The 24,718-nt window shown below is 47.1% G+C and overlaps 1 protein-coding gene across 7 annotated transcripts in view; it reads right to left on the bottom strand.

The window, feature by feature from the left end:
- The window catches only part of MBNL3 (muscleblind like splicing regulator 3), a 93,386-nt gene that overhangs the window by 27,205 nt on the left and 41,463 nt on the right, over positions 1–24,718 (bottom strand). For all 7 annotated transcript variants that reach the window (XR_004359563.1, XR_004359564.1, XM_032701694.1 and 4 more), the window contains one exon: positions 6,259–6,423. Coding sequence is in view for 5 of the 7 variants with exons in the window: in XM_032701694.1 (XP_032557585.1) it covers positions 6,259–6,423 (165 nt within the window). In the remaining 2 variants the exon portion in view is untranslated. The remainder of the gene's footprint in view (positions 1–6,258; positions 6,424–24,718) is intronic.

Below are 24,718 nucleotides of genomic sequence, written 5' to 3'. Positions count from 1 at the left end.
AATGCCTCACACTCAGTGAATTCACCAGAAACTGGTGAGAAGGGCTGAGAAACATTCACTTAAAGATAATACAGCAGCCTCTCCACCAAAGCCACAACAAACTGGGAAGCAGATCCTGCTCCCTGAAACACAGTCCCCATCCCCAAGGCCATTCCTCAAAAGCAGCCCCTCTCCTCACTGGGAGCAATCAGCAAGGGCCAATGGATCTGAACTGAACCCAAGCTGAAGCAAGGAGAGAAAAAGAGGTCCACAAGGAACAACAGGGGAGTACGAGCTACTTGAGATCCTGGAGACCTGCAGAGAGGTATGTGAAGGAGCAGCATGTGTTTTTATTGCTGCCGCTGTTTGTTCACCCATTTCCGTGCCCTGACATCTGCTGCCGCATTCCCAAGGTTTCACAACCGCTCCTCCTGCCCGCCTGCACCATGTGCCTGCTTCCCTGATTGGAAGTGACAGTTCTGCTCCACACCCTGCCCGCGGGCAGGGGACTCACACTCGGCAGCCAAGCGGGTGTGCAGCCAGAGAACAAGCAGACCTCACTCAACACATTAAACCTAGAAGCACTGGGGTTTTAAGTCTGGAGAGTGCTAAGCACTCTGAAAACTGCTCCTTTGTGAGCTGGCACCAGGGAGCTCTGTATTTATTGTGGCTGATGAGGGGAAAAGATGGGCTGTGCTCATTGCCAGACCGGGCTGCCTGTCTTGGATTGGGAAATCCAGTCTGGCTCATGCATCAGTACCAGTAATAAGGATGCTGCCAGCCAATTCTCTCCTCTACGTCTGTGCAGGTCTCCCATGTCCTGAGGGAATTCGAGCAAATTTCTTCCTTGCAGCCAGAACCCAACTGTAATTTTTACTCCAAACAGCACTGCTCTCCCTCAACATGTCTTGAGTCCACCTCTTGTGATTGCTGTGCTGGTTTTGCCTGGGATACAGTTAATTTTCTCCATGGTAGCTGGTATGGGTCTGTTTTGGATTTGTGCTGGAATCAGTCTTGATAATTCTGGGGTGTTTTTGTTACTGCACTTACAAAGAATCAAAGGGTTTTCTGCCTCTCACCCCACCCACCAGCGAGTTGACTGCAACAAGGAGCTGGGAAGGGACAGAGCTGGGACAGCTGACCCCAACTGACCCATGATGTTCAGCTTACAGCACCATGTTCAGCTTATAAAGCTGGGGAAGAAGGAAGTAGGGACATTTGGAGTAATGGCATTTGTCTTCCCAAGTCATCGTTATGCATGATGGAGCCCTGCTCTCCTGGGGAAGGCTGAACACCTGCCTGCCCTTGGGAAGTGGTGAATGAATTCCCTGGTTTGCTTTGCTTCTGTGTGCAGCTTTTGCTTTACCTATTAAACTATCTTTATCACAACCCATGAATTTTCTCATTTTTACCCTTCCCATTCTTTCCCACATCCCACCAGGGGCTAAAACACAACTGTACACAGCCAGGAGATCTGACAGAGTAATACTATGACTGTACACTAAAAAAACAAACTCTCAACTTAATTGCTGGTGTGCTCTAGGGCAAAACAAAAGGATTGAAAGTATCACCATTTACACCTGCTGCCCTGCTTAAACCTTTTGCAAATTCAGGAAATACAGGGACAGGCTTCCCTGCAAATTAACTTTTATTAACTGTAGGACACGGATGCTACCAGTAACTCCTGAGCAGAGGGAACAGGTTACAGTGCAATAGCAAAGGGTTCAGGTTGGTAGCAGCTCACAAGACTGGTTTACTGAGTATGAAAATACTTGTAAGAATATTAATAATAAAAAGAAAGCTGAAATGGGTGTTGTCAGAATACATCTCAGGGGGCTTTGACAGCTCTGAGCTCCGATCCCAAGCATGGAAGCCATTGAGTCGAAAGTGTGAGCAGAGAGAAGGCACCATCCCAGAGAGGGGTATTTGTCACCACCGGTGATGACAGAACCTGGAACAGCTGACTTTGTTAACAAACTAGAAGTTGCATTCAATTTGCCTAGCAGAAATTGTGCTAAAGCTAGACAAGAAACACAGAGTGGGTGTGAAGAGGAAGGCAGAAGAGCGGCTGGTGTTTTGTCAAACACAAGCGACATCTCAGCCAGGAAGTGTTGATTCTGAGCTACCTCAGACCCCAAAAAGGGAAAGCCTGAAAATGAGAGACCCACTGTAAATATGGAGGTGTTGATGGCCTGAAGGAGGGGAGACAGGTCACTGCTTAGCAGCTATGCATGGAAAGCACACAAAAAACAATGGCAGCTTACAGTCTGGTGATAAAAATGATGATAAAGAAGCTTGTACTGACAAGACTGAAGACCCTGATATTGAAAACATAATTGATGCTGTAAAAAAAAGCAAACACCTGTGTTCCCCTCCAGTGTAACTCCAGCAGCATGGGGCTGGCTGCAAAAACACCCTCCCATGTGAAGGCTGAGCATGCTGGAATGAATCCGACCAGCCAAAGATCCAGCTACCTACCACCACAGATGCTCATTTCCCCAATCAGACTGCAAAGACACACTCAGCTCAAAGGATCTCTCATTTGTGGGCTGCTCTAGAGTAAAAGACAGGTGTTAACGCCCCACAGCACTGTCTCTTGGCAGATACCAGCTCCTGGGTGGGCCAGGGTACATGTGTTTATTCATTCCTAGTGTGCCTTTGACTAGAGGCTGAGATATAGATCAGGTTTTTGCTGCACAGAACAAATGCCTGTGCAAAGCACCTGTTGAAATCAGCTCCAGCACTTGTTCCAAGCATCACTGGCCAAGCAGGTTGCTCACCCTCTGCTTTAACCCCTCCATCAGCACCAAGGAGTGGTAGCAGAATCCCACTGCCCTAGGAGGGGACCAATGGCTGGATTAAAGTCTGAGTTGTCTTCAGAGGCATAGGTGACCCAGAGCTGTCAGGACAGTCCTGGCTACAAAGACCTTGACAGGAAGAAAAGATGAAGAGCTTGAAAACAAAGAGAGAGGAAACAGCTTCCCCAGGCAGTAGCAGAGGCAGCTGCAGGGGCAGGTGTGTCAACACTGCTGTGCTCCACCAACAGCGTGTTCAGGCACTAACGGGGCAGCACCTGGCAAACCACTGCCCTGTTCCACCATGTCAATTAGGACCCTGTGCTGAAGCACCTCCATGGCCACCTCCAAAAGTCTGTATCACACTGCTGCAAAGGGATAAAGCACAATGGAGTGGGGACTAGGCCCAGGGTGCAGCATTTTTTGAGTGATCTTGCATTGGTGAGATAGTGCACAAAGTGACCATATCTGAGACACCAGACACAACATTGACCAAAATGGCTCTTCCTATCAATGCCAGGGCCAGCCCTATCCACCTTCAACATGACTTTTAAGCAGAAACAGACGCAAAACCAGCCTAGAGGGCTTCCAGCACATATCGACCAAAGCCAGCAGTCAAAGTGAATTTGGAATTTCAGAAGTCAAAACTTTTAGGAGAATCTTCCTACTTGGTACCTATATGATCTCTCCAAGGTCTCTTCCAGACAGGTACACCATGCTGAGCAAATACTCTGCTCTGTGTTCTTGCCTGACTCATTTTAAAGTGCTGTATGAAGCAGTCTGTTAAAAAATGCATCACGGGCACCCAACACACACATGATTCTCAGCTCTGCACGAACGGTGAGCAGCAACGAGAGCAACCAGAAACTTCAGAGAAATTAGACCATGCCAGCAACCACTAATTCACACCTCATAGGTTCCTCTGAGCAGCGTGCAGCAGGCAGCCCACCTGGGATATGGCTCTCCTCTGAGAGCACCTTCATTAAACAGCCACCACCGGGGCCTTGCTCTTGGCTCAGCAGAAAGATCGGCTCTTCCTGGACAGTACCAGCGGCGCAAGATCTGGCAGTGAATGTTTAGATGCAGGATCATAGACACACACATTGAAGACCATTTCAGGAAGACTGGTGAAAAGCTGCTCTGTCAAGTGCTGGTTTGTTTTGTTTTGGGTTTGGTGGGGGCTTTTGTGTATTTGGTCTTTTTTTTTTTTTTTAACATGGTAGCTTTTCTGTTGAAAACGCACTTTAAAACGTCTAAGCATTCAGCTATTGTTTGGAGCTATTAAGCACGCTGTTCCAAATCCCATCCCTGGCAAGCATCCCAATTAAGCAGGCATCTCGTTGATCAGCTTTCTGATCACATGGGATTTGTTCTGCTGCTGCATCTGATACAATACTTTCTGCTTTGAAGAATTTCATGTGCAGCCAGAAGGAGACCCCACCCTTCTCATTTAGAGAGAAAAAAAATTCTCAAAGCCAGCTTCCACTGACAGCATCTTCAGGAAATCAAAGGCAGTCTCTTGTTTGTCCTGAAATTGGTGTGGAGCAAGTTGGGCAGCAGGAATGAGACCACGAGCTCGTTTACTCTGAGCAAAGTGTGGGAAAGCAGGAAGGGAGCAGTCATTGCAGAGCAAATTTCTATTTTTCTTCTTTGCCCATGTCTCCCTCATGGCACAATTTAGAAACCAGGGACTTTTCTCATCAGATAAGGTTACCTCTGAAATGAGAGCACTAACCAGACAAACCGACACATTCAGTCTCAGAGGTAATTTAAAAGGCAGGAGTGAAATTCAGGAGTGTACTGGACCTGCTAGATTGCAAAGTGGGAAGGTGGGAACTTTGCAAAGAGGAAATCCCAAAGATGTTTCAAACAGCCAGCCAAAGACTGTCCACTATGAATTCCCCACAGAGGAAAACCCCAAACAGGAAAGGTTTGCTTTTGGTACAGGACTTGGAAACCAGTGCTACTATTTTGTGGGAATTCAGGATTTCCTTCTGATGTGCACATACTTTTAAACACCACAAAAAAGAGGTGCAAAGACTACAGCAGATTAGAGCCTAAGGCATGGCACAACTAAAGACTTTTTCTGTGGCCTGTTTTCTCTTCTGCCTCACTTTTCCTTCTTCAAAATGGAAAGAACAAACAGCATTTTCCTAGCTTACATAGCAGGGCCAAGATAAAGCTGCTAACAGACACAGGGGATGGTCAGAGTGACGGTGAAGGTGGAAAAGCCCCCAAAAGACAGGAGGAATATGCCACACTGAGGAAATGCCCTGGTCTGGTGACAAAGCACCATCATGAAGGGACACTGGCCAGATGTCCCTGCTGAAACACACCTCCATCACAAGCACAACAAACATCACAACAGCCTCCAATAAGGAAGAACCCTTCACCAGTCTCTGGTGAGAAAAAAGCAGAGACACCTGAGCTTTTCAAAGCTGGGGTGACATACTCGGAGTTCCACTCGGGCAGAGAAACCAGGCACTGTAGGTGGGACACTGGGGACACCAGGCTGGTTCACAGTGCACACCTTCAGGCTAGAAGAGCTTGTCCGAGGGATCCAGCCAGTCTTCTCATGTGGCATAGCACCCAACAATGGCACATCGAGTGCACATTGCCCCAGGAAAGATACTCAGCCCCAACTTTAAACTGAGAACTCCTAATTAACTCTCAGTGCAGTTTATTCATGTCAGCACCGAAGAGCTGCTTCAAGACCTCTGACATTTCTTAAAATATACATTGCGACAGCCTAAAACTCAGCTGTCACCCCCTCCCAGATACACCAACCAGCCATCCTCTCCCTGCTGTCACAGGGTTCTCCAGCCTGAAAACCTGTTTTAACTGACAGGCAAAACCAGGGACAGGCAGTGAAGGCTTCTCTGAACTACCTGCTCTGCAAACACCTGTCTCCCACAGGCTTCCCTTCCTACCTGAAGAGAAGCAAATCTTTCCTGCTCTTAGTATAAAACAGCATTACTGTGAAAAGCAAGTGACAGGGCTGTGACATTAGCTAGGCTGTGACAAACTCTCTGCTGGGACAACTGCAGTGAACTGGGTCTCACTCCCAGAAATAAAATGTATTAAGGTCTGGGTAGGATTCATCTTCCCCAGTTTTAGTCTACCAGTACAACACATCTAGTCCAAGCGAGTCAGCCCCATTCTCCCAGCATAAAACAACTATCCAAAATAGGATCCACTGGAATTGAGCCACTAAGAACTTCTGGGATGTACACAAATTAACTGGTCAAATATGCACCTGGTGGTAAGATGCTCCCACTTGATCACCTGATCCACAGTTATCAGAGGAGAGAGACAGCTTGCAAGGACATGCAGAGGTAGCATCAGACACCCCTCTGGAGGATTCTGCCCAACCCTGGGCAGCGCAGACAACTGCCTGAGCTCAAGCACGGGGCTGGGGCCTCCTGAGCAAACAGAGAGAACTGTGGAGCAGCGTGAACCCGATGGATCCACTGCTGGAACTTACAATTGGCTGTAGCTGCGCGCCCGGGAGCATGAACTGCATCTGCTGAGCAAACATGGCTGCGGCCGTCTTCTGCTGGATCAGGTTGTTGCGTCCATTTATTTCAAGTTGCGTTTTTAAGTGTGGGGGAGGGTGGAGATATTTGCAGTTCTCTCGGGTACACCGGCCCTAAAAAACATAATGAAACAGCATTTCAGGGAATGTAACACTCAGGGCAGCTGGAGAAATTTAATTAAGGATTGTTTGGGTTACTGGAACAACACAGTCATCCAGGCAGAGGCAGTTTGGTAGCTACTGTGCCTCTTTTTATTCTTCTGTAACAGGTGAAGAGAAGAGCAACATGACTTCTCCTGCAGTAACACTAAGCTAATACTATCAAGCTAAACCCAAAAGTCAGGCTTCCTGATGTTAAAATGATTGTTGTAAGAAAAAATTCCAAACAACTTAATGCAAACACCAATATTTTCAGAAGCTAGTGGCAACAGTTCCAGAAACAACAAAAATTCCCTGTTTCCTTGCGTGGGTTGTTTTTCCCCTCCCTCCCAACACCAGACAACTTAATTGGCCCTGACAACCAGACAGCAAGAAAAAAAACTGTCTCCACCATTTCCCCAGCTGTGCTGGGTAAAACATAAAGAAGATAGCTCTGTAAAGCAGCACCTCTGATCCACAACATGCAGGTACTCCAAGATGCTGAGAACTGGTAGTCACAGGAGGAAGAACTGAAACAATTTTCCCCCTTCATGCTTTTATTTGTCAAAAGCCACGGTATGTTGCATCACTGACTCCTTACCCCTGCAATAAACATAGGCACTGGAGGTGCCAATGGCTCCTAGAAAGCAAGGCACCACTAATGTGATTACTGCAAATCAACTGAGATCACTTAAAAAACATCTATAAACCGTGCCTTGCTTTAACAGTTTGCAAGTAGACACAAGAAGATAAATATCAATAGCTTGCTGCATAAGAAAGCTAGTAACACATTTTGCCATTAAAATGAAATAATTCTTGAAAAGTAAGGGTTTGCCCCCCCCTTCTTTGTGTATTCCCTCCTCCGGAAACAGAGGCATACAGAACACATAAAACACTTAATGTGACTTTATCATTAAGTTATTCATAAAACTTTTACCCAAAACCGGTGAATTTTTTTTAGGAGCAAATTCTTTTGAGCTATTCAGAACATATTAAAATAACACCAGATCTGGAGGCCACAAAGCTGTTCCATGACAGATAACTAATGGTTCCTGCAGCCAGCAAAGGCACAGGATCATCCATTACCCAGCCTGTCCCAGGTACTCTCCTCAAGTGCTGGACATGGAGTTCTCAGTAATTAAGTTTGCTTTCCAAAATGGCACATCAGGTGAGCCCATGTACCTCCTCCTGTTAGCAGGAGCAGAGCTGTACAGGAACAGGCAGCAGAGCTGTAACCTCATAACCAGGTCCACGAGGGTACAACTTTTACACACCACTGCACCCAGAGCTCAGGCGGGTGGGAACCTCCTCAGATGGGCCCCTCCTGCCTCCAGGATGCTCCTCTGGGGATTCTTAAGACTTGTACAAACATACAGGTAGAATCACTGGACAGTCCAAGTACCACTGCACAAAGCCAACACCATGACCCAATGCGGGGGCTGGTTTTGAACCCCCAGCCAGGCTCTTGGCATGCTGGGGAAGGAGCAGGTCACTGTAGAGGAGCCTGAGACTTGCAAGCTCTCCTCTGTGTGCTTTCCTCTGCCCCCTTTCCTGGTGGGGATAAGAGCTTCCCTTGGGAGAGGGCTGCAGAGCTTGACTGCAGCATGAAAGGGGCTGTTTGACATGTATCATGGGAACAGGCTCCTCTCTTATCTGCTCCAAGGAGATCATAGTTAAACAAAAGGCAAATAATTAAATGCAAGAAGTGGTGGGCTAAACCCACTGGGACAGGGAAAAAAACCACTTCCAAACTTTAGCAGCCTGCCTTTACAGAATGAAACTCTCTGCCCCGCTCCTAAAAGAGCCCAGTGGCTCCCAAAAACCCAACTCAAAAAGAAAGGGGTTTTCTAATGCTATTGTTTTGGCTTCTCCCCAGTCCAACAGCCCCAGCAGTGAGTTAACTGCTCACAGGCCCTGTGGATGTGAATCTTCATCAAAAGACACTTTCTCAAATCTGTGTGAAGTGAGGGTAAATGGCACCATGCAGCTGGCTGGTGCTCGGGTGACCCTGCACCCAGGGAAATAACCACATCAGTCTGGGAGGAGGAGGCATCAGCATTAGGCAGGTCAGGTTCATGCTCCTCATGGCATCTTTCCAGCTGCACAGGACCAGGTCTCTCCACAGCCCTTTCCATCACCTGGGACCCAACAAGAGCCCAGGGTTCAGCCACAGAGCGTATCTGCAGCATCCCACCTCCACAGCTTCTGCAGGGCCGCTGCTGACCAGGAGCAGACCCCACAGAGCCGTGGGCTGTTGAAGGCCAGGCAGCTGCTCTATTCTAAGCTCCAGCCTCCGAGGGCTTACACATCAGCCTTAGAAATTCTTCCTGGCTGTAACTTGGCACAAGTGCTTTGGGTTGGGAAAACACTAATTTCTACCAAATTTGGAAGAAATCTGTGTAGATTCTACACTGCAGGAACAAAGAAGATGAAAAAAAAACTACCATTTTTTGTAAACAATGCTTACACAGTCGTCTTCAACTTGAAAAGGACTTTGCTATTTCAAGAAAATTGTGAATATCATTGATATCAGCAACCCCAGCTTACTGTGAAGCTTTGTTCTACTTTTTTTCCTCAAAGCAGTTTGTTTAATTCCAAGAGGGTGTTCTACAAACAGAACGTTTTTACTACCAACAAAAAACCACAATACAGCACGAGGCCTTGGTCCTCCAGACAGAGCCTGTGAGTCAAAACCAGTGCCCACACAGAGCTAACGGTTTCAAGGACACGTATTTGTAAGAGACAGAGCTGTGCAGATGCTGCTGCAGAGCGAAGGCTGTGAAGTGCAGCACGGCTGTCAGTCAGGCCTTTGAGGCTCGAGAAAGACTAAATGAATCACTGCTGCACTCAGATTCAAACCCACACCTTCGGCCCAGCTCCTCCTAGTCCTCATTTTGATCCTGAGCATCACCAACCACTGTGTTTCAGCAGGGTGGGTTGGAAGCCACAGCTGAGTCAAGTTGCCCTCTCCAACACCACAGTAGGTTCTTAATCTCTCAGACAATGAATTTTTGGAACTGATTATGTGACTGCAAAATGTTCCCAGTTTAGACATCCACGTATGAAACAACTTTCAATATGTGTCACTCTATAGTGATGGGCACCACCAGTACTCCCTGAACTCCAACACTGGTAGGGGTGAGCCCTTCTTCTACACTTCCATCACAATGCCCACCATTCTTGGTACTTCCCAGAACGCACACTCTCTTCTAGACCAATTTCAGCTCTATGAAAGCCGCCAGAAGGACAAAAGAACTGCCATTTTTCACTCCTCAGTACCAGCTGCAACACAGCAGGGAAAGCAACAGGGAACTGGTAGCAAATCTGCTGTGTGGATACTGGGCTGGGGACAAATGAGGACAACTCCATTTTATACCTGTGTGGCCTAGGAATACAACAGGAGTGAGGGCCCCAAGTTTCAGATGAGCATATTTATGTACAAGCTAGAGTTTTTCTGCAGGGACTAGCTATGGCTCCAGCACATCAAATGCTTATCACATGGCACAGGACAGACTCTGCATGGAGACCAGCTGAGACACTGTCCAAGCTGAATGTTGCACCAAAAAGCACCATCTTAGCACACGGCTGCATGTGTCAGGAGGGGATGCAGTGCTCAGAGGCTGATCCGTGTTGGTGAGCAGCATGCTGAGCCTACTGAGACTGGTGCAGCCATCCTCCTGTAACTGGGAGTTTGCTGCTGTTAATTTAGTACGAGTATTGACTGCAGGGAAGGCGCATTCCCACCCTGTCCCGGGTGGCACATGAGCCTGCAGCCAGGGAATCACTACCCAGTAACAGACTCTGCTGCTGGCCTTGGTAACACGCTAAATATAGCTGTATTTTCTGGCTCCTTGCAAAATGGAAGGAGTCTGAAGGACCATATTCATCAGCTTCTTTGCCAAATACAGCCAGGAGGGAAAAGCATATGGACTGCACTTCCCAAGGCTTGAAAAATGGATATTAAATATAAATCATTAAAGGATTTTATAAGAGTATCTTCTCCCCATTTCTTCCCACACACTCCCCCACCCTTACAGTAGGCTGCTGGCATGTGATTGACTCTGTGTTGCCAACTTAAGTCATGCTGTGATGGCGTATACTGTAAGTGGCTGGCATCTGACACCAGCTAACATGACAGCAGCATGTGCTGCAACAAAGCCAGATGTTTTGAGTGCAGCACTAATGGCAGCACACTGAAATCCGGTAGAAAAACCTGCGTTACACCTGGCTATCTGCTGGGCTGAACCTTGTCATCTGCATCCTAGCTCAGAGGGATGCAAATAAGAGCATGCTGGGTACTGCACCAGGCTGGATGAACCTACTCTAAGCATGCTGCACAAATTGTCTCCTCACTGGTTGCTGAAGTTGAACTGTGCTGCAGAAGCAAGGCTTCCACCATGAACCCAACACTTGCACCAGTAATGCAGTTTGCTATGGTCTCTTTAATCCCAGTCCCAGTGAGTGGCTCCAGACACGTTTCTGGTTTTAATGACTGCACTGTATGTCCTGTCAATCACCAACAGTTCTCATATGAAAATCTTCACGCTAACATGGCTTTTCACACACTAGAGGCTGCAGTAGGCTTGTGCCCTGACTGTGCTGCCTTTTCCACAGACACTGATGATACATACAATGACTGACAGCAAAAAGAATGAAAAGAGACCAGGCAGGAAAGGATTTCCATGTTTTGCACAAAACCAGGCACCAAAACACAGCTTGTCTACATAACGATTCTCTGCATGAAGCAGCAGATTTCCACCTCCCCAAGAGGAACTCAGTGGGGAAGCACATTCAGAGATGTGCTGGCCCTGCTTACTCAGTGCCTGTCGCTCCAATGCTGAGGCATGAAACGCTCTCTGCTTTCCATCCCACTCACCACATGCACACAGAGGCCTTCTCCTAGCTGTGGATCCTCACTCCTGCCACAAGCTTGCATGGCTTTTACATATGAAATACAACTTCCACCATTATGGTGTCTGCCCCGCACCTGGAAGGCAGGTAGAGGGCAGGCTGCAGAACTGCCCATAAAGCATGAATTGTCCTGCAACAGTGGGAGGCAGAAAGGGCAGAGCTCAGGGCTGCATCCCTGTGTCCCTGAGCAACTGGAATGCTGGCTGGATTGAATGGCTCATCCTGCCATCTCCAGTGCACTGCGTGGCTCATCCAGCCACCTCCAATGCTGCATCAGCTCCCCTTTCCACACAGGTAGAGAGATGCGTTGCAGGAAGGGAGACAGCTCCCCATCTCACTGCTGGATCAAACATTTTCTGCTCTGCAAACAACATCAAATAGCATGGAAATAGCATGTTTTCAACTGGAAAACAAAGGAGGCTGGAGCCAACAAGTCAGCCAGATCATTAGCTAGCGTTACATCTCAAATAGGTGTTCATGCAGCCCAGCTGCCACTCACTGCAGTTCAAAGCTCAGCCCTGAACATGCCTTATCTGCCAGCTCTTTCTACAGGCTAATCAAATCTCAAAAGCTCAAATCTCAAAAATCTGCCGAGTCAGTGAGAACTGCAGCCTTGCAACCTGCCTTGAACATTGACCCTGGCACAACACACCAGGTAACTTCTGCTTAACAGCAAAGCTTTTCTCCTTGCAGTGTAGGAGCAGCTCACTTTTACAGAAAGGTTTTAAAGTGTAATTACGTACAAAGCACTCCATGAATGTGTTCTCATGGAAGGCTGTTAGCCCACCTACAAGCATCTAAGAAGCAGGTCTATAAGGATGTAGTGAAGTGATACATCACCCCATGGCCCACACAGATCACCTATTTTATTTGTACGTGTTACTTATGAATTTCCCACACACAGGACAGAGCAGTGCTGTGCAAGTACACAGATTTTTTCACGTCCTGCAAATGACACTGCTGGTTTTACATCCCTGCCCATTTTCTTTCCTTTTAACAATGCAACATTTTTTGATTCACTCTCAACAAGCCTTTTCCAGAACTACCTCCGACCCAGCTATGCTGCATCCTGTATCAGGCAGCTGATTCACTCTAATGCCATATTTGGTACTGCTTTTATTGAACTCGCTCTCCTTTTTATGGACTACTTTTTCAACCTGTCAAGACTATCTGTAACTCCACATCTGGTTCTCTAAAGTGTCTGTAGTTTCTCCCTGCTCAGAGCACCCTACCAATTTAACAAGCACACTCTCTCTGTTCCATCATTCAAAACGGAACAAAACAAAACTCAACAGTTCTGTTAAGCACATCCTTCCAGACTGCCACTGAACTCAGTTTTCCAAGCTGTTGTGGGTAGTCACATAAAACTTTATCCTATGCTTGGTTCCCTGTCTTGTTTGGAAGCTGATTTGTGCCACATCAAGGACTTCCAAATCTGAAAGAACCCATCTCAAAGGTTTTTCAGTTCTACTGCTTTTTCTGCACCTCTCAGGACAACTCTTAGGATTCTGGAGACTCCGTGCTCTGCACCCCTCCTGTGCCAGCACCCCCGCTTGCCATTGAGCTCACAATTGTACACAACACTGGGTACAAAGAAACTGGTGGTCTGAAGTTAGTTGTAACAGCAAGAAAAAACATACAGCACAGCTGGTTGCTGACAATTTTCAAATGCAGGTGTAACACCCATTTACAGAGAGCCCAGAGACTGCTGTTACGGTGAGGATCCCGCTGTGAACAGATCACAGCCGAAAAGGCAAAATGTATCTTCTAGTTAGCATTACCAGATGGCAATCAGCCTCCAAGGGAAGGGAAGCAATGTAGACTTCCTACCATAAAGGAGTTTCCATTTCAATGTATGTAGATAAAAACACTGGAGTTAAGGTTAATCTGGTAGCTTCCAGGTATGGATGATACAGACCCTGTGAAACATGTTCTAGCCACAAAAGAGTACAGTTCATGAATACAGAATTTGCTGGAAATAGAATTCAAACAGCCCATAAAAAAGCAGAAGCAACAGTTCTGCAACGTCTCTAGGACAAGTCTGCCTAATTTTGAAACTCCCACCTCTGGGTCCAAAGAGCCACCTCCCTGAGCCTGTGTAGACAGATGAGAAGGAAACTGCTAAGAACACCCCAGGTGTTATTTTGGCCCAACTGAGCTCCCCTGCAGTTGCTCAAGAATTCCTTTTCAGATTTTATGCTGTTCTGAACGATGCTCTGAGCTGTAGCAGCAGCATGTCAGCTCTGACCCAGGGCTGCTCAGGTGAACAGGGACATGTCTTTTGTCAGGGTACAGAGGACAAGAGTCAGACCTGCCTTTCCACACAGCTTCAGTGGAAAAACCAGAATAGCTGTCACAAGCTCCCAGGGCTACCAGCGTTCCCAGCACTCTCAAGGCAGCCCCAGCTTGTCACTGAAACAGCAACTGAATTTCATGGCTTCAATAAATGTTAGGTCAAGCCCTTTCTGAGCAAGCCTAGACTTGATTTCAACTGAAATGAGTGAACCTTGATGTTTTGCATGATTCCAAATGAAAGCAGGTGACATTTGGCACCAACGACAAGAGTTTTAGGTCTTTTTGAACCGAGAGCTCAAAGTGAAGCTCAGTGGCACGTGCAAATGCAAGACAGCACACCAAGCAGACACGCTGTGTTCACCCCACTGAAGGGAGGCTGGTGCATTTTGCACAGTCCCAGTCTGCCCAGTTTTCCTCTCCCTGCAGCTGTGGAGCAGAGCCCTGGGAAGCCAGCCAGTAACTGTAGGTGTTTGGGGCTTAAAAAATAAAGTTATATTCCTCTGCAACTTTAAAAAATCATATTAGATAAACACAACCACTTCAGTCCAGGTAGGGCCTAGCTCCATGTCCAGTGAGCAGGAAAAATACAGAAGGAATGGGAAGCAGAGAGAACAATGCCTGGCTCTAGGACACTGGGGCGGCTCTTCAGCCTCCCTGTCTCACCTGTTTGACTGCTCTGCTGGGATATTTGTGCTTTGCAGGGAGATGGAAGGAAGGACAGGAGGTAGAAAAACAGTCAGCATCATTTCTGCAAATGTATTCAAGTCCAGAAGAAAAGCTGCCAACAGCCAGCTGAGGAGATTGCTGAACAAACACTGCTGAAGACCTGTAACACCTCCGTCTCTTTGTCATTCCGGCCTTTGTCTGTGAAAGCCAACCCCTACCACAGACACAAACCAGGCTGAAGGGGCAGTTTAGCAGCTGAACAATTTCTCCAGTGTACTGAAAAAGTACAGAGCACATCACAGTGCTTCTGTCACACCAGGGTAAGAGACAGTCATCAGATGCAAACGCTGGGAACAAACAGATGCACAGCATGGCCAAACCCTACTGCACATGCCAGACCTTTCAAATAGTGTGTAGAAAACTGCAAAGCACTTGGATAGGGAGGTTTGCAAGATCAGATGTGCTCTGCTGGGATTCAAAAATGCTTATCTAGGACTCGCTTACAAAGTCTGCAGCCTCAAAATGCTTGTCAAGCTTGTTTTTGTTACACAGCTCAAACCAGAGCAGGAGAGAAAAACAAAGAGACAGCAGCGTTTCTATGTCCTCATCTCCCTTTTTGGTAGTACCTTAACCAGTGACAGCCACTCACAGCCACTGCCAATAACTTCAAACCACTGAACTCGGCAGGCAAATCCAGCTCCATGCAGAAACAATGGCTCCTTAGCACAGAGATCAAGTATTAAAACAAGTACCATCACCCCGGCATTTTTAAATACATTTTAATTAGAAACGGGGAGGGGGGGGGGACATACAACTACTGCATTCCAGTAGACTGTAAGCAGCCACAGGCACTTGCCTAAATTCCCAAATCTTTATTCACCTGGCAATTAGGGAAGCCGAGAGCTGCTGTGAGTGAAGTTTTACTTTTGCACATTGCTGAATACAGCAATGTTCCACTGAGTTTCCCCAGGACAGCACAAAGAGGTCGTGGCTGTCCTCCTGCTTTCATGCAGGATTTTCATTCCAAGCTGTTTATTATACTTGAAGGTTTTTACAAACTCAGAGCAGTTATTTTGTTGGGGAAAAGCCCTGTAGCTCCTTCATTATATTTTTACATCTTGACAACTCTTTCCAGCTCTGTTCTCCTGCCAACCTCTCTTCATTGAGGCCAATGGTATGCTCTGTTATGCTCAATGAAAAAAAAAAAGTGTATTGATTTTAATGTTTTTGGTTTCTGGAACATTTTTGTTTGCTCCAAGCAATGGACGGTGTTTACCAAGTCCAGGGAATATATATTAAAAGAGTATGGCACTGTCAAAGTATATTTTTTGGTCTGTAAAGCCACAGAGCAGAAAAATATGTTTATCTGAGAGATTACTACTTCCAATAACAGCAACCTCATGCCACAAAAGAGAGGAATAAAGACTTCATCAAGCTCTTTTCTTTTGTATCCACCAATACATTTTGATTAGGCTACATTTTGTGAACCATATCAGTCTGTTACCATCACGGACTTGAAATGAGGTTAAAACAGAAGTATCATCAATTCAGAGTTCTGAACTGAGCATCTTCCAAGTATTATTCCACTACCCTCCCAGGTTCAAGAATGTTCAAAACACCATAAAATAGGCTTCTTTAATACAGTATCAAATACAGGCTCTCCGCAAGCAAAATAAGACTACAGACCTGCCTGGCCACAGACCTGCTCAAGCAACTGATCGATAACAATAACAAAAGAAGGCATTTACTGTCCAGTAAAAAGAGCAGGTCGAGGAGCATGTTTAGCCCTGGGACCACTGCATGTGCTGAGAGTAGGATTTGAGCAGGCGACAACCTGCAATGTTAATATTCTTGTGGGTTTCAATGTGGGACTATTTGTAAGTACAAAAATCAATTCTACCTGGAAGATAGAAACACTGGCATGTCATTGATTTCTCTTCTGTACTAAATTACAAAAAAAGTCCATGCCAGTCTCTGAAACAATATTGCACAAGTACTGTATTAAAAAAACCACCACAAAACCCCACAGAAAAACAAACAAAATTGAACTTCTCATATGTCTTTCACCTTCCGTCTCCCTCAATTCTGCTCCTCCAGATTGCTATTACACCAGGCCAGCTTTTGAAAATACCAAGTGCAGTTTCTCTTGTCCCTTAAAACCACTTTTTCATTGCAAATCCCGTAATCCAATTCTACAACTTTCACCAGCTGAATCTGTCAAGGTCACACGGAAAGTTGATGCTTCTGACCTTCCTCTACCTACAGTATCTGTTGAATATTACAATTGCAGCAGGCAAACCACACGTAGACAGAACCAAGCAAAGTACATTAAAGCCCAGGAGAATAAATGTTAAAGTACTGTGCTCATGAATACAAACATCGGACGCGTGACCACCTCCAGCAGCCTTGCTCCTGGAGTTTACACAAGGGACAAGGCAAACAGGGAAGAGCAGAGATTGATAACCGAGTGTCTGACCCAGACCCTCCCTCCTGTCATGTGGAGGGGCAAAGTCATGCTCAGAAAACCTCATTCTCACTGCTTTGGAAAGCAAAATGAAACTGCAAACAAAAAAATGTGAGGGTGGCTGGGTTGGGTTTGGGGTTTTTTTTTAGAACTTGGCAGAATACAACCATTTACCAACTGAGGATTAGCCCAATTTTTGTTTGTGTTGTTGCTTTGTTCAGAAAGCAACAGCTTAATGGGCACAAACAGGTTCCTGGTTTTCAAAAAACAACTAAAAAAAACTTTAAAAAAGAATCAATTCCATCTGGACACAACAATTTCCAGGGAGAATCTTCAGTCTGGAAAAAATAACTGTGCAGGATGTGCTTCAGCCTCGGCTACTGAGGGGCTGCCAGGGGGTAAAGCAGCAGTGCCCTGAGCAGGAAAGGATGTGGCTGGGCTCTGCTTGGCATGCTGGTGGCTCCTCCCGGGGCACACCATGGCACTGCCACCCCAGCTTTCCACTCTTCAGGTGGAAATGCCAAGATATGTCAGAACAGGACACAACAGACCCTCTGTGCATTAGCTTAAGCCAACAAAGGATGTGACTGCAGGGCAGCAGCAGATGCAGCAATACAAGAGGGTGATGCCCTCAGTTGCCACTGCAAGATTTGCTCCCAGACATCTGTCAGAGCCAGGGGTCTGATGTTCCAAAGCACAGGACACCTTTCTGCTCTTGGCTGAGACCTGCCCAACAGCAGAGAGTAAAGCCTCACCCTGCCCCTCACCCTGATGGCCCACTGATGTCCCCAGCCACCTGCTCCATAGCTGTGCCCCTCCGGTTACGTTCAGCTCACCAAAGACCAAGCTTTGTCCTCATGTTCCTGTTTCAGCCACAGGTACCAGGCAAATCTGTGCACAGCAGACCATCTCCCCTCCACTCTGGCTTTGTGAAGAAACTATCAGGCTACTAGAAAAGGGCTGACTCCACATGCTCTCACTCATCTCTGAGCAAGGACCCTAAATCTTTCTGGTCCATGCCAGGCCTCAGATTTCATGCCCACAGTATAATGAACTTGCTGCTGGTCAAAGGATTAAAGGTACAGATAGAAAAAGCACCTTCAAGAGAGCTCCTGCAGCCTGCTAAGCACAGCAGGCAAGGACCACACATCTCACGTGGCCACTGGCTTCCAAAGAAGGCATTCAGGCCAAGTGACATGGAATCATAGCCCTCTATCTAGGAGGCAGTAAGGTTTGAAGAGAAAGGAAGAAAGAAAGAAAAAAAACAAGCAAAAAGAAAGCCTGCCTTGCCCTAGGCAAGTATTCCACCTCAATCAGCTTTTGCAGATTGATCTATCTAGTGTGCTGTTTATTACAGCCGGTAACACATGCACATTCAAGTCACAAAGGGGATTTTTCATTTAAAAAAACACCTTCAGAAGTGCTTTTTAAACAGTGCCTGGCACTAGAAACCAGATATGTGACCAATATTTGCTACCATCTCAAGTGAAAGGGAGGTTAAGGCAGTGTAAATGTTTGTTAGGAGCTGAGCCCATGGAGCAGCACAGGAAGCTGTGGTGGCAACAGGATAGGCCTTTTTCCACGGAGGTAAACACGATGGGCTCACAATGCCAAAGATAATACACTGCCATCTCTATGGGCAAAAGGAGAATTTGGCAATAACAGTTCTGGGCTAAAACTGCAATTAGTGAGACATATTTAACTGCAATTCACATGCACTAGTCACAAGCGCCACACAGGCAGTCAGCCTTAATGAACAGGATGCCAAGTTCTGTGCCAACATCTGAAAACCTGTTAATTTACGATGGATTTATTAAAACAACCTCAGCCAGAGAAAAACTTCTACCTGTTCTAATTACAACACTCCTCATACACTCCTGTTCCCACAGTCTGTTATCCAGCCTCGTGAGAGTCTGTGCACATTCACATTCCCGACCTCACTCAGCCAAAGCAGATCCGTGCTCTTGTCCCTAACTGAACACAGGCAAGTAACAAACCCTTCCCAGGAACAGTAAGACAGCACAGAGGCTGCAAACCAGCCTGCTCAAGGAGGCTTTCTGCTAACCCTGTATTCCATGCTGACCTAGACACCCAAAATCCAGGGTCTCCATGTCTCTATGCTGATGTACAGCCCAAAGACCCCAAAAATCCAGCATGAGTGGTCTGTTTTCTCCACGTGATGCCAGGAATGGGGATTAACTGTTAATGCATTTTGTAGAAACCATGATTTCAGCTGCTGAGAGGTTAATTCCATGTAGCCACTGATTAGATCTGTTCCCTCTCCAGTAACAAGAGCTGCAGGACAGAACACTGAAAAGGTTGTGAGCCTAGCTGGGTAGATATATCCACTTACTCCTGTGGGATGCAACTTTTAGCCTGACCTAAATTCTCCTCTGAGCAGCACTGGTATAAGTGCCAGAATAGCTAAGAAAGGAATTTGTCGTGCGTGTGCATTCATGTGTGTCTGTCCATCCGTCTGTCCCAGCTGACCAACAGGAATGGAACTGATCAGGGCTTTCCTTTCATTTGCTTGGTGTTTTGGAGTTTGTGTTTTTAATAACCACCAGATTCGCTTTTTTAGGTTTGAGAGCACAAGAAAAAAGCTGGGGGAGGCAGAAGCAACTAAAGCACATCCAAGTGGACGTGCCTGCTCATTCAGAATTACAGCGCAAAAGCAAACTTATCAAATTACTGTGGGGTTTTTCTGTCCTCCCTGTATTCCTGCTCTGCTTTCCAAACTGCTCTGAGCTGCTTATCCTCATCCTGTTCACCGGTGCAATACAGACTGCCTGGGATGCTCAACCTTTTGTAGATGAGGAGGAACACGAGGATTACCTTTTGAAGGCTGTTTTCTATTAGAAGGCAATCTTAAACAACATGACTTCCTTAGGCAGCAGGCAACTGACCTCATGTATTTTGCTGCTGCTACTGACAAGAGATATCTTCAGATGCAGCACAATCCCTTCCTAAAGGGCAACAAGAAAAACACCTTTCACTGCCCTCATTGGGCACAGTCAGGATGAGTCAGCTGCAATGCAAATGTTCATTTGCTTTTAGGTGGGACGGGCCCATATAGATGGAGCCAGGAGGGATTGGAGGGATTTTTTCTGCAAGGAAGAGTGACCTTTCCTGAGGACATCTGCAGTCTCTCTCCCACGTGAGAGGAGTAGCTGCAAAGAAGCTCCAGTGTCATTAGCAAGTCTGGAATGCAGCAGGACTGGTGCCTATGTAATCGAACACTCACTGGAAAAATGCTCTCACTGGCTTAAACCAAGATAGATGGACTTCTGATAGGGCCCTGGCGGAAATCCCTGCACAAACTTTTCTGTAAGTGCCTCTGATACAAGCCAAGAAGGAAAATCAAGAAAAGTGCTAACACTTTTCCTCTGGTTGGGCTCAGTGCTGAAAGGCTGCTTAAAATCATCCCCCAAGAATTAGCATAATCAAAACAAAAAAAATTTCAGTAGTGTTTCTGTCCTACCTAATGTGAGCTGTACTGCGAGCAAAGACTTCTAAAGATTTTACATTACCATGGACTCTTCAAAAACCCATGCAGAGAAACACAAAACAACAATGAAAATCCTCTTAATTCAATCTGTGCTTTATCGCACAAGGCCGCAGCAGGGGATTTTTGGCTGTGGGAATACAAATACTCATCAATGCTACAGCTCAGGGTCCTGCTCCAATTACTACCCAAACACAGAATGAGACAGTCCCAGCCTGAAGAGTTTTCAGTATAAATACACCAGACTTGGTGGAAAAACCCCAGGCGGTCAGGGGAAGCCTCAGCAACACCCAGACTGCATTCCAGCTGCTGTGCTGGGCTGCTGCAGCTGCAGAGCAGCAGCTGTGATGCCCCTGATGCCTCCTGAGCTCCTGCCAGGCAGGCATCCTGCCCATCCCACCTCTGCACTGCTAGCAAAAGTGATCCTTGCCCATTTGTCTCTCAGCCCCCAAGGGACTTCCCCCCCCCCAACTCTCCCAAAGATGGCGCAGGAGCAGTTTGAGTGGGCTCCAGTGACAGAAGCCTGATGTGGAGCTGGCAGGGAGGCTGTGCTGATGCTGCAGGGTAATCCGTGCCCTGGTGTGACCGCCAGCCAGCGGATGCTGACAGAGCTGGCAACGATGGGTGGTCGGGGTCCTTGCCCCACCCGAGCTCCCCAGTCCTATGGGAAAGTGCCTTGGGGAGCTGCTCTGCTCCTCTCCTGTCACCCCCATCTCCTTCTCTCGAGGTTGCAGTTTGGTGAAGGTTTCAGACATCCCTATCTTGCTTTTACCAACCCTAATGGCTCTCCTACTCCGAGCGCCTGAGTGACTCAGCCTGCCCACCCTGCCTTGCTCCAACTCCCACCCTGCAGCACATCACGGAGGTTTTAGAGGCAACAGGACTGACACAGCAGGGAGCCCAAGTCTGCAGGGAGGTAACCCTGATGATTATCTCTTCATCTGCAAGTGCACCAGATGCATCAAGAAATAAAAAGAATTGCTGAAGCAACAGGAGAGCAAGAGACTTCTCAGGCTTTCTTGTTCGGTCCCTGCAGACACCACAACAGAGACAGAGAGGGCAGGGGAGCTGCAGGAAGGCTTGGGGACAAATAGGCCCGGAGGGGAGGAGGAAACAGAGCAGAAAGGAGAAACAGGGCATTAGAATAAGATTGCAAGTCTTGCACCATGGGAGCGAGATTTGCTAAGGATTCTGCATAAAGCAGCAGGAGCATCTTTAACACCTTCCCTTACAACGTTTGGGAAAGAATGACATCCCCTCCAAAGAAAACTCCCCATCTTGGAAATCCACTGTCTTATGAAACAAGATTTCCTCACAGGGAGGAAAGCATTTTCCTTCCTAGAGCTGACCTGTAACACCATCACCTCTGCCATACCTGCATGACCTTCCAAGCCCTCCTTGAAGGCTCATCTTTATGTCCGGCTTCCAATTCCACACCGCCCTGACCACTCAAGTGCTACTGCATGGACTTAAATGTCCAACCCTGCAAGGCTCTAGCTTCCTCCTGGCAAACTCATCCAGGGCTTGCTATCTGCAGCATCACGTGGAAGGGACTCTGGGAGCAGAGCCCAAGCACCGCATGCAGCACAACACTGCACGAACCGACCACGTGGGATCAAGCGGCACTTAATGGCCGCAAGCTTTACCTGTGCCCTGATCCTTCAGGAGAGGACAGCAAGAGGAAGAAATGCTGGTCAGTGGGATCAGCCAAAGCAGTAGGGATTACACACTGAGGTTTTGTATTCAAACTCGGTTGTGGCAGGGCTCTTTAAGGACCTAATCTCCGTGTGACTGTTCCCAGCACCACTCGTGCCCCTGCGGATAACAAGGACTTAGGGAAGCACCATCATGATGGCTGTGCTCTCCAGGTAGGCTGGCTGCAACTCCCGCTCTGTCGATGCTGCCCTGGCTATCTCCTCCACTGCATAGTGATACTCCACACTTTCCTAACTCCCTCTCTGGCTGAGAGCTGTCTCTCACTAAGCACCCACAGCTAATCACTCAAAGCAGAAGTAATGAGACAAATAAAGCAGCACATTTTGGGCTAATGGCTTAAATCCCCATCAGAACCTGGTGTGGGTACTGCTGGGCAAAGATGTGGACATCACTAATGCAACTCAGCTGGATGCAAACACTCCTATCCGTAATGGTTGTTTTGGGTCTTTTTTTGACACCAGTGTAGGAGAGATCAGCTAAAACAAAGTGCAGCGTTAATGGCAAATATGGTCAGAGGCAAGATAAAACTGAGCACACCACTAACCAGTCACCTGGGCAGTGTGTTGTGATACCATACCCATTCTGCAGGATTAGCTAAACTGCTCCTGGTTCCCATTCCCAGGACTGTTAATTAAAGCAGAATTTGTCTCCACTTTCTAATGGTGCTTTGTGCAGCCGCCTCAGCAAGGGGTGGGGGCCAGCAGCACCACACCAGCAGGCATGCTGGGCTAGTGTGGTGGGTCTTCCCTCTACTGCACAGCCAGATTAATACACAAAGTAGTTTGTTTTAAACATCCACATGCCACTGGTCCAAGAGGAAAACTTCCCCAGAGCACAGGCTGCCACCTTCCAAACAAGGTCAGACGCTGACCTCCTCCCCCACCGCCAGTGACCTTATTAGCACTGATCATAGTTCTAATAATATCCCGCATTGTAAGCAGGCCATCTGCCGTAACATTTCACTACAAACTTAGGGAATTGCTTGGTTTGAGTATGCTCACGTCCCAGCAAGCCAATTGTCCCCTCTCAGGAACGTGCCTCTTCCCCACAGCTTTAAGCTAAACGTTGCAGAAAGGCACCTCCAGCTCAGAGTTGAAGCATGCAGAGAACAGCACAGAGCCATTCCCAGGTGCTGGCTTCAAACAGAGGAGGTAAAAACAAAGAGGTTAAAAATCCATCACTCCAGCATCACAGCATGCAACTCCTCTGACTGTGGGGACACCAAGAAAGCATGTCACTGAAACCCACAACAAGGCCAAATGAGATGTTCAGAGAGCCAGAGGTAAAGCCCAAGCTTCACAAAAGATCAGTGTCACTTTTGTGCCACATCTACTGTGTGGACAGCAGAAAGATTTTACTATCTTAACACTTTAGCTATGGTTAAGCTGAATATTTTCGCTGCCATTTCAGGAGAGGGGCCTTTCCTAACAGACAGCTAAGCCTGCGGAACTAAACATGTTTGATAGCTTTTCATTTAGAAGGAGCCAGGGTTTGAAATGCTTACTCAGTTAGGACACCTGTCTAAAACACCCAGAGTCTTGTTTCTACAGCAGCTCAGTTACACTCAGCCTTCAAAGAGATTTTGTTAGTACTGGTCCTCTGAGGTCAAAAAGTGCAATTAGGCACAGAGACTGACATTACAACACTTTGAGGCAGTTTGCATCATCACAAGGCTCTGAAAGCTGGTTTTCCAAATCCTTGGCCTTTCCTCTAATCAAAATGCTGTCATCAGACATGACATGAGAAGCTACATGGGGCAAGGAAGAGGGTCAGCACTTGGGTCTCTGCTGTTTTATGAACACCAATAAAAAAATATTAATAAGCCAGAAGTAAAATTGTTCCTATATGGGGCAACACTCAAGGTCCTCAAAGCATTTAATACCAGCATAACAATATTTATAGGGGCAGATTTTCAAAGAGCTCAGCTCCTCACTTGGAAATCTAACCACTTATTGAAATGCTCAGTAGGAGATGTCAGAGGACGGGCTCTCCAGAAGGCTTGGTACATCTTGTTTATATTTGTTTTAAAGCTTCCAAACAGCTCAATTACATCAGTGCATGTTACTGCACCCTCCTTCAGATGGGTGAACCAAGTGGCAGAAAGCTATTGTCAGCAAAGGGATTACATCAAACTGATGCTACGCTGCTGAAGAAATCCACTAACTCCACACAGCTTGTTCAGAGTCACTCCCCCCGAAGGCATCTTTCACCACCTTCCCCCCAGCTCCCTAACTGGCCTAATGCAATCAGGAGCACTAGAAGTCCCTAAGTAGCTTCACTGACACTGCCACAAGACAGGACACCACAGCCAAGTGTTGCTCCATGATTACAGGGATCCTCTTTGCCCCAGACTCTCTCTGGGGATAGAGACTTGTAGGTTTGGGGCATCTATTTCAATCCCAGTGTTAGCTACTGCTACACATCACGGCTGGAAGATGTAATGCTTGAACTTCCTCCCCAGGAGAAACTGGCAGTGCCATGGCTTGCAACATGGCACCAGCTGAGGTGCCAGAGCTCACTGTACATACACACACACACACTCCATGCTCCCTTGGCCAACTTCTGACTCACAGCCAGGCAAGGGTAAACGCAAGAGCAGCCACAATTTGCTGGCTGGGCTTAGCACCCCATCTCCCTCCTCCCAGTGCAGAGGAAACCCCTGCAGCTCACAGAGCATCCCCCACTGCATTTGCACTGGGTTACAGGCACAGAGC

Source organism: Chiroxiphia lanceolata, chromosome 14, assembly GCF_009829145.1.
Source record: "Chiroxiphia lanceolata isolate bChiLan1 chromosome 14, bChiLan1.pri, whole genome shotgun sequence".
Classification (NCBI taxonomy): domain Eukaryota; kingdom Metazoa; phylum Chordata; class Aves; order Passeriformes; family Pipridae; genus Chiroxiphia; species Chiroxiphia lanceolata.
This window is presented reverse-complemented; position numbering and strand designations above follow the sequence as displayed.